The sequence below is a fragment of the Rhincodon typus genome, chromosome 46 (assembly GCF_021869965.1).
Source record: "Rhincodon typus isolate 14 chromosome 46, sRhiTyp1.1, whole genome shotgun sequence".
NCBI classification, from domain to species: domain Eukaryota; kingdom Metazoa; phylum Chordata; class Chondrichthyes; order Orectolobiformes; family Rhincodontidae; genus Rhincodon; species Rhincodon typus.
This window is the reverse complement of record NC_063377.1, coordinates 6,609,969-6,619,886: the sequence shown is the minus strand read 5'-3', so window position 1 is coordinate 6,619,886 and position 9,918 is coordinate 6,609,969. Positions and strand designations below refer to the sequence as shown.

The 9,918-nt window shown below is 54.8% G+C and overlaps 1 protein-coding gene across 1 annotated transcript in view; it reads left to right on the top strand.

The window, feature by feature from the left end:
- The window catches only part of LOC109925832 (histone-lysine N-methyltransferase SETDB1-like), a 32,390-nt gene that overhangs the window by 5,139 nt on the left and 17,333 nt on the right, over positions 1-9,918 (top strand). Inside the window, exons 3-6 of the mRNA XM_048620344.1 lie at positions 3,832-3,905; positions 5,804-5,994; positions 7,914-8,040; positions 9,026-9,173. Coding sequence (XP_048476301.1) covers positions 3,832-3,905; positions 5,804-5,994; positions 7,914-8,040; positions 9,026-9,173 — 540 coding nt within the window. The remainder of the gene's footprint in view (positions 1-3,831; positions 3,906-5,803; positions 5,995-7,913; positions 8,041-9,025; positions 9,174-9,918) is intronic.

Sequence of the window (9,918 nt, the reverse complement as noted above, 5' to 3'; positions counted from 1 at the left end):
CCCCCCCCACCCCCTACCGCCCCAGAGAGGAGAGACCCCAAAGTGTCTTTCACTGGAGCTAGCAGTGGCTGGACGTTTTTATACAGAGAGGGTGGGTGAAGTGGGAAGGCAATGACCGTTGTGGGGGAGCCCTATCGGGGATGACGGTGCGGGGCTTAGAACGAGGAGGAGCTGGGGGTGGTACACGCACGTCCGCCATCCTCAATGCCAGCCCTCAGTGGTGGCACAGGGGAAGCGCTGGTGTGGAAGGTAGCGCCATTGGGTCGGAGAAATTGTTTGGGGGAGTGGGGTTGTGGGTGGGGGTCGGTACGTAGGTAATGCCCCGAAGGAGGAGGTGACGGAGATGGGGGAGCGGATCCAGCAGGGGAGGAGGTGAGAGACGGGTGACGAAGAGGGGGGAGCGGATCCGGGGGGAGGAAGTGACGGAGACGAGGTGGGAGGGGATCCGGGGGGAGGTGGTGGAGACGGGGTGAGGGAGGAGGTGGTGGAGACGGGGGGGAGCGGGGCCGAGGGAGGAGGTGACGGAGATGGGGTGGGAGGGTGGGGTTGTTGCTAGAGGAGGTGACTTCCAGAGCCTGAGGTCTGTCATTCCTGAATGAAGCCTCACCAGGTGCACATGAGCTTTGTAACAGTAGAGTGCAGTAGGGGCCTGTGTAGTGACTGTGCAGGATTTGGTGAAGATACAGGAAGTATATCGAACTCGGGGACTGGGCTCCAATACGTACTGTCAGTGGTATAGACCGAGGGCACTGCATCTCAGAATGAGGGCCTCTTGTATTAAGGCAGAGATTTGCTGATGTTGTGCTTGCCAGAGCATCATCAATCTTTTGGGATTGCCTTCCTCCAGTTTTATTGATCAATCGACAGTGGGAATCCTGGGTTTTGCTGGGGTTGGGGCAGTACGGCATAATGGCACAAAACTGAAGCCACTGTCAGCCCTTCTGTGGAAAAGCAGGCTTCAAGGGTTGAATTGCCTCGTTGTGTTCCTCTGGAACAGAGTACCGTATGCTGATAAGCCTGCAGCTCCGTTACAAACTGTAGGCCGTGCGGGAAGACCAATGTGCATTTCTCTAGTGCCTTTCACCAACACCCCTCTGCGTGCCATCTCACCATGCGCTTCCTGAAGCCAAAGGGCTCGTGTTCAAAGTGGTAGTCGCTGTCATAAAATCAGAGAGACGATGGGACTGGAAGCACTTTTGTTCACAACATTGACTCGATGCTGTAGGAGTTAGGTCATGGTGTTGAGGTTGTACAGGACATTGGTGAGGCCTCTTCTGGAGCACTGTGCCCAGTTCGGTCGCCCTGTTATAGGAAGGATATTATTAAACTGGTGGGGGTTCAGAAAAAGATTTACCAGGAAGTTGCCAGGAATGGAGGGTGAGATATAAAAATAGACTGGGGCGTGTAGGAGATTGAGGGCGTGGTGGTGATCTTACCAAGGTTTATAAAATCGTGAGGGGCATAGATAAGGTGAATAGCAAGGATCTTTTCCCTTAGGTGGGCACTTTTTTATTAAGGTGAGAGGAGAAAGATTTTAAAAGGAGTCGAGGGGTGACTTTTGTTTTAAAACACGGAGAGTGGTTCGTGTGTGGAGTGAACTTCCAGAGAGAGTGGTGGATGCAGGGACAGTTACACAAAGAAGGTACATGAATAGGAAAGGTTTGGAGGGAGGAGCAGGCAGGCAGGTGGGACCACATTAGTTTGGGATTACGGTTGGCATAGACTGGTTGAACCGAAGGGCCTGTTTCCGTGCTGTGTGACTACAGCCAGGGCAGGCCCCTTCCCCGGCTTCCCCCACGGAGAACGTGGCATGGGATCTGCCCAGGCTCAGTTCCTGTAGTCTGCTCTCTCAACAGGAGGGCGTACGAGTTGTCCAGAGATGGTGGCGTTTAGTGGGTTGCTTTTTGGTCTCCTCCATGAAACGTCAGGTGCTAACCACCAGCTTGGGAGAAAACCGCTGAGGGCGCGATGACAGAAAGTCACCCCGCAAGAGGGACCGTGTCAGACTTTCCCTGGACGCGCCATATCCATTGGCTACATAAGCCGCGTAATCGAGTGGTCTGACTCGATGGTTTATTTATTTCCCTCCCTGTGCTGGTCCCTCAGCGTGCCTTGTTTACATCCCGGCTGCGTTGGTTCAGCGCTCTGTCACAAGTGGCTCACTGCGCTTTTAAAAAGATTTAAAAAAAGCAGAAGCAGCTGGCAATCTGCCGGGACTTGCCGCCAAGGGACGCTCCCCGTGATCTGGCGCTGTGGTGCCCTGTGCCTGCTAATCAGATGCAGCGCGGCGTTTGCTTCTCTCCTTTTTTGTCCTGCGTTAGCAACGCCTTCGAGCAGCAGCAGTCCCCTTTGGTTTGGCGTCACGTCTTCACTCACCACCAGCGAGGTGTGTGCCATCTGCCAGATGCGCTGCCAACACTCCCCTGGCACTGCCTGCCTAGAACACGACCTCGACCCCCTTGAGTTTGAGGAGGAGAATGAGGGATAGCAAAACCACCCCCCCCCCCCCACCCCCTCGCAGAAACACCACCACCTTCCCCACCGTCTCTGGCCGCTGCACAGGTATGGCGAGTCTCCATGCGTACGCGAGGGAGTGCCACCCCCCTGCAAGATCCCCCGTGAGCCACCCACTGTCCTGAGTTGGAAAACATATCGAGTATGGCATGCAGGATATTATTTTACGGCCGTACAAGACGTTGGTTAGGCTACTTTTGGACTACAGCGTTCGGTTCTGGGCATCTTCCTACAGGAAATATGTTGTGACTCTCTCAGGAGTTCAGTAAAGATTGACAAGAATATTGGAGGATCTGAGAGACTGCGGTTAATTTCCCTGGAGTGTTGGAGGCTGAGGGGTGACCTTGCAGAGGTTTATAAAATCATGAGGAGCATGGATAGGGTGAATAGACAAGGTCTTTTCCCCCAGGGGTAGGGTAGTCCAAAACTAGAGGGGCATAGGTTTAAGGTGAGAGGGGAAAGATTTAAAAAGGACCTAAGGGGCAACTTTTTCACGCAGAGGGTGGTGTGAGTATGGACCGAGCTGCCAAAGGAAGTGGTGGAGGCTGGTACAATGACAACATTTAAAAGGCATCTGGATGGGGACGTGGATAGGAAGGGTTTAGAGGGATAGGGGCCAAATGCTGGCAAATGGGTCTAGATTAATTTAGGATATCTGGGTCAGCACGGATGAGTTGAACTGAAGGCTCTGTTTCCATCTCTATGATTGTATATATTGGCTGTCCCTTTCACGTGGCTGAGTCAAAATCTTGGCACCCTCTCCCTAACAGCACTGTGTCCCTACACTGCAACGGTGGGGTTGGGAGGGAGGGGTAGCACCGGCGGTTTAAGATGGCGGCTCACCTCCACCTTCACAATGCGGGTGGGGGACAATAAATGCTACCCTCATCAGAAATGGCCACAAGGTGATAACAACAAAGTTGCAACCAGTGGACTGATATTGCACACATGTGACAGTGAATGCTTTTGATCTCTGCGTGGAAACGGAACAGTACGAAGAGAGGAAAATTGAACAAATTGCTCCCAGTGTCTGGCTTGAGACCGATGTTTACATTGCCCCCTGCTTCCTGACTCAACACGTCCAGTTCACCTAGCGTTCTCTCTCTCTCTGCCCTCGGCTGGCGCTCTCGGCTCGCGCTCTCTCAGTAGCTCTCTGTGCACCTGGCCCCTTGGTCTGCCAACTCGTCTGTATTTTAAAAAAAAACATTAAACTGGCACCCTCGATTCGGTGAGGGTTGGGTGGGGTTATCACCTTTAACCTCCCTGTAGTTTGGATGAAACATCACGTCCGTGTCTAATTTTCACATCTCTCCGTAGGTTCCTTATTTTCTTCGATGACGGCTATGCTTCCTATGTCAACCTGTCAGAACTGTACCCCATCTGCAGGCCGTGTAAGTTTCCTTCCTGAGGCACGGGAGTTGGGATAGTTGGGGGGGGAGCGCTGTTGCAGGAGCATGGGGGGTGGTGGTCAGGGGAGATGGGGTGGGGGGAGTTGAAACACGTACACCTGGAGCTGAAGACGGGTCGGGAAAATGGCTAACAGGGAAGATGGGGTGTGGTGATGGCACTGTTTTTCTAATCGCAGCATCTCTACAGTGTGGAAGCAGGCCATTTGGCCCATCGGGCCCATTACTGACCCTCCGAAGAACAATCCTCCCAGACCCACAGGGTGGCACAGTGGTTAGCACTGCTGCCTCAGAGTGCCGCAGTGATTCCAGCTTTGGGCGACTATGCAAAATCTGCACGTTCCCCACCACCACCCCCCCCACCGACCCGGTGTCTCTGTGGGTTTCCTCCGGGTGCTCCGGTTTCCTCCCACAGTCCAAAGATGTGCAGGTTAGGGTAGATTGGCCGTGCTAAATTGTCCCCAAGTGCCCAGGGATTAGCAGGTTAGGGTGGGTTTGCCATGCTAAATTGCCCCGTAGTGCCCAGGGATGTGCGGGTTAGGGTGGATTGGCCGTGCTAAATTGTCCCGTAGTGCCCAGGGATGTGCAGGTTAGGGTGGATTGGCCGTGCTAAATTGTCCCGTGGTGCCCAGGGATGTGCGGGTTAGGGTGGGTTTGCCGTGCTAAATTGTCCCGTGGTGCCCAGGGATGTGCAGGTCAGGGTGGATTGGCCTGGGAGAGGAGGGGGCCTAGAGGAGAAGTGATCGAGGAGTTGGGTGTATCGGAGAGGCCCTAACACAGAGTAGTTGGGGTAAAACTTGCCAGTCGTAGAAACAGACAGGAGCCACAGAGTGGGGCCTCGGTATGATTGACCATAGGATCAGAAGCAACATGTGGAAAAGCTTCCTTTTTTTTAAAAAATTATTGCCCAAGCAGTGGTTAGGGTTTGGGAAGTGTTTCAAAATTCCCAACTTCTTTAGTCTGAACAGGAGTAGGCAATCTGGAGCCTGCTGTGCCATTTTAATAGGACCATGGCTGATCCAGCGTTCCTTGCATCCACTTCCCTGTCCTTCCCTTCATTCCCTGACTGATCCAGAATCTCAGCCTTAAATATAGGACCTTAAATAAAGGACTCCACCCCCATAGCTCTCTGTGGCAAGGAGGTCCAAAGACACTCAACCCTCTGAGAGAAGTTCCTCCTCATCTCTGTCTTAAATCTGTGTCCCTTTATTCTGAAACTCTGGCTCTAGGCTCTCCTGTGAGGGCGGAACATCCTCTCAGCATTGACCCTGTCTCGCCCCTTAAGGGTCTGATGAGATCGTTTCAATGAGATCGCCTCTCATTCTGCTAAACTCCAGTGAGTAGAGTCCCAATCTGTTTAACCTTTTGCTCCGAAAACAATCCTCCCCAGACCAGGGATCGTCCCAGTGAACCATCTCTGTAACTGCCTCCAATGAAATGCTGCCCTTCCTTCAATAAGGGGACCAGAACTGCTCCAGATGTGGTCCCACCAGCTCCTCGTCCAGTTAGAGTAAGACTTTCCCTACTCTTACACTCCAACCCCGCCCCCCCCTTGAAAGAAAGTCCAACAGTCCGTTAGCCTTCCAGCTGCCCCTGTGTCTCGCGTACAAATACCCCCAAGTCCCTTTGCGTTGCAGCTTTTCTGTCTTTGAGTAATAATCTAGAACTTTTGGTATCCCTTCCCAAACGAGCAACTTCACATGGGAAGGAGTCGGGGCTGCTCTCTGTTGGAGAGAAGGCACCCAGAAGGAGAGTTCAGGGAGGTTTTTGAAACGGTGAGCGGGCTGGACAGGCGCGCAAAAGTGTTCCCGTTGTTGGGTGGGTTAACAGACATCTGGTAATGGCTGACGCCTTTTATTCTCCCCACGCCACACTCTTTGAAGTGGCCAAAACCTGGGAGGATATCGAGGACGTCTCCTGCAGGGATTTTATCGAGGAGTACATCACCGCCTACCCCAACAGGCCCATGGTGCTGCTCAAGAACGGCCAGCAGATCAAGACCGAGTGGGAGGGCACCTGGTGGAAGTCTCGGGTAGAGGAGGTGGACGGTAGCCTGGTGAAGATCCTCTTCCTGGTAAGTGCCTGGTGGCTGGTGGAGTCCTGCGCTTGCCTCGTCATAGAGTCCGACAGCACGGAAACAGACCCTTCAGCCCAACTCGTCCAGCTATCCCAATCTGGCCTAGTCCCATTTCCCTCTAAACCCTTCCTGTTCACATGCCTTTTAACAAGCGGTGAACCTGCGCCCCTAGGCCTCTCTGTTTGCCAGCACTTCCCAGCACCTTATAAATCCTGCCCTGGTTTGCTTTACCAAAATGCAGCGCCTTTTGCATTCATCCAAATTGAACTCCTGTTGGATTAAGGTCCTGCGGTACTGTCCGTGCGTACAGGAGGGTGAACATTCAGCCCCTTGAGTGGGCCAGGAACCTAGCAGCGAGAGGCTGGCCTGACATCTTGTGCCATCTCCCCTGGTTCAGCCCGTTGTGTTGAATCTCGACTATCTGGCAGTCGCCAATATGAAATGGCACCGTGTTCCCAGTCCATGCCACCACCTGCGGTTGCCCTCGGCCCCTTCCCTTTGGGCTGAAGGCGTGTGGAGGTTCCCCAGAGGGGACCCTGCCTGGCATTCCCCCTTCCTCCTTCCCAATTAATCCCAGGGAGGGCTGAGGGAATTCCACAGAGGGTTGGAGGCACGTCTGATCTCGTCCTCCCAGCGTGCCAACCCAACCTGAGGCAGCCAGCTCCTTTCTGTTTGACATTCTCTGCCCCCCCCACAACCTTTCAGGTTAATTTTCACCCTTTCTGATCAGTTGCCGGCTCACCCTGCTCTATTCCCCAATGGGTCAAAACAAATATTGGGTCAGAACTAACTGCGGGGTTCCTTCTCCCACTCCCCGCGAGCACCCATGCGTGTCGTCCTTTGAGAAGAGACGCGTTTTTTAAAAAAAAGACATCAGGGAAGTGCGTTGCATTTGTTTAGCGCCGTCTGCTGCTTTAATGGCGTGGGCTGGCTGTGCATTGCGTCTCTGGTTCGATTACCGCACTGGCTGGGGTTATCGTGGATTCGCTTTCTCGGCCTTTTTTTTTCCCCTTGCCACCCCGACCTTGTGGTGACCCCCCCACCCCACCTCCAACTTTACTCTTGGCCTTCAAGTGGTTGTGTTGCTGCAGGATCTCAAACGCACTTCTGAGAGAGCACAGATGGAGCCTCGGCTGAATATGGCGCTTAGGAACAGCAGGAGGCCCTTCAGCCCCTCAGAGGGGCTACTGCTGTTTCTAGCAGAACATGGCCAATCTGCGACCTGACTTCCGTTAGGCCATCTACGCCCTGCATCCCTCAATATACTCAGCGTTGGGGGGGGAACAGAAACCTTGCCGGTCTCGAATTTTAAACTTCCCAATCGATCACTGGTGACGGAGGAGAGGTCTAACCTTCTGCACCCCCCACACCTCTGTATGACGGAGTGTTTCAAAATTTCTCTCCTCGAAAGTATGGCCCTTCAGTTTGGAGACTCTGTTCCCCCCCAACCCCCAGCACAGCGTTCTTCCCCCACCCCCTCACATGCACTCCCACTCTCTCTAGGGTAACGGGGACAGTAGAAACGTCGCCAGCAATACAGAGCCCCCAGACAAATCCTAGGCATGGTCTCCAATGCTCACGTCACGTGAAAGAATGATTTAATTGCTTTTAATTAAAAATTCCCGTCTCCCCTTATTCCAGACAATGGAAGGCCGGCGCCGTCGGAGGGTCGGGGCCGAGGGAGCGGGGCGCCGTCAGAGGGTCGGGGCCGAGGGAGCGGGGCGCCTTCGGAGGATTCTGTGACGTTTAGCCTCCCAGTACCACTTGTGGAGTCACGCTCGACTCCTGGAGCCCCTTACGTGGCTCTGTTGCCCACCCTCGCTGCATTCCCGCATTCCCAGCCCTGCCTCCCCACACCGTTGTCCGTGGGCGAGTGTGTTTTGTTCTGCTTCTGTTTGTTCTCCCTTTTGCTGAAGGACGACAAGCGTTGTGAGTGGATTTACCGCGGTTCCACCCGCCTGGAGCCCATGTTCAACCTGAAGATGACCACGGCCTTCCGGCAGGGTGGCCAGAGTGGGCAGCAGCGGACCCGGCCTAACGTTGGTGAGTGGGCAGTGCTCGCCGAGCTGACCACAGCGGGTTGAAGGGGGGAATGGGGGTGGTGGTGGTGGGCAGAGGGGGTCTGCGCCGGGCACCTGCCCCAGAATGCCCTCTGGCCGTTTCACACCCCATGAGGCACATTTCGCTTTTAGAAACCCGTTCGCCGTCGTAACGTAGAAACCGCAGCGGCTGTTTAGTGCGGAGCGAGCTCCCACAGGCAGCGCCGCGATAACGAACCAGATCAGTTTTGTTTCTTCCTTTCGTTAACGTTGATGTTGATTTGGAGAAATATTAGTTGCAGGGCATCACTGGGAGCTTGCCCCTCCCCACCCTGGACCTGCTTTTAGGCCCATCCTACCTGAGGGAGTTCTCTGTGTTGGCCCCGAGGCAACGCTATTCAGTCGGGGGAGGGTTGGCATGGGGACTGAGGGATCGCTGCACCATAGTGGGGGGTTCAGGGCCGAGGGAGTGCTACACTGTGGGGGGGAAGGGTCAGGGCTAAGGGAGTGCTGCACTGGTCGAGGTGGGGTGCGCGCAGGGCCGAGGGTGCGCTGCGCAGTGTGGGAGGGGTCAGGGCCGAGGGTGCGCTGCGCAGTGTGGGAGGGGTCAGGGCCGAGGGTGCGCTGCGCAGTGTTGGGTATAGTGCATCCTCTGACGTCTCACTGAGAACGGCAGCGCCTCTGGCACGACACCCTCTCAACGCTGACCCTCCGATAGTGCGACGCCCTATCGATGCTGACCCTCCGACAGTGCAGCATTCCCTCGGTGCTCTCTCACTGGGAAGTAGTGGCCTGTATCTCGGGTGTGGGATCCGAACCTGCGACCTGCTGGTTCTGGTGCCTGCAGTTCTGCGGTTGGCTCCTGATTTGTTCCACTGTGCTGGGGGGTTGGGGGGAGAGGGGTAGAGGGGTCAGGGATCTCGGGAGCTGGTGCGTGAAGCAGATTAACTTTGCCGAGTCGGTGTTGAATTTCCGTTTCTCTTGGCCAGGTGCTGTTCGGACCAAGGGCCCCGTGGTACAATACACACAGGACCTGACTGCGAACACAACTCACAGCCCTCAGCTCTCGCGTCCATCCAACCAGCAACAGTCTCTGCCTCCATCTCATCGACCCCAGTCTCCCGGCGATAAAACCGAGTAAGTTCCACGCAGAAAAGTAACGGCTCAGTAACGCGGCAACCTGATGTTGCTGTCTGTTATGTGCGGCGATGCTTTTCATTTGGCGCTCATCCAGACTGCAGAGTCGGAAAGTGGAATTCCGAATGGGAAAGGTGCTCGACACAGCCTGGAGAGGTCTGACTGTTAGGATACAGGAGGAGCAGTTAGCTGACGATGTCCGTTTACTGATTAGATTCAGGACTGGCACCGTTTGTTAGAGAATCCTGACTGTGCTGGGGGGACGTGCTGGAATGCGGTTTAAGGTTACCAGTTGGGCTGACCGTGTGGGTCATTCAGGCGTGCGGTGTTTCAGGGTAGGGCCCTGTCCTTCGCGGGGGGGAGAAAGGAAGGTCTCTGCGCACGGAGCGGAGATTACCAGTGACAGGATGGCACAGTCTTGCCCGGCTTGACCTTCGCCAGCTAACTCCATTGGAGAGCGACCGGCTCTGATCAGTGGTGGGGGACAGGAGCTGTTCACATAGGGGTCAGCACGCCACCCACCAACACTCACCCAACCAGGCTTTGGCAGAATTGTCTGGGATTTTGTGTATATTCCTAGCAACAGCTTCAGGGAGTGTAATCTATGATCAAACGGAATTAGAGGCAGCAATGGAGTCACCTAGCCTTGCAACACTCACTTTGTGTGTGTGTGTCTCTCTCTCTCACTCTCTCTCACTCTCTCTCACTCTCTCTCACTCTCTCTCACTCTCTCTCACTCTCTCTC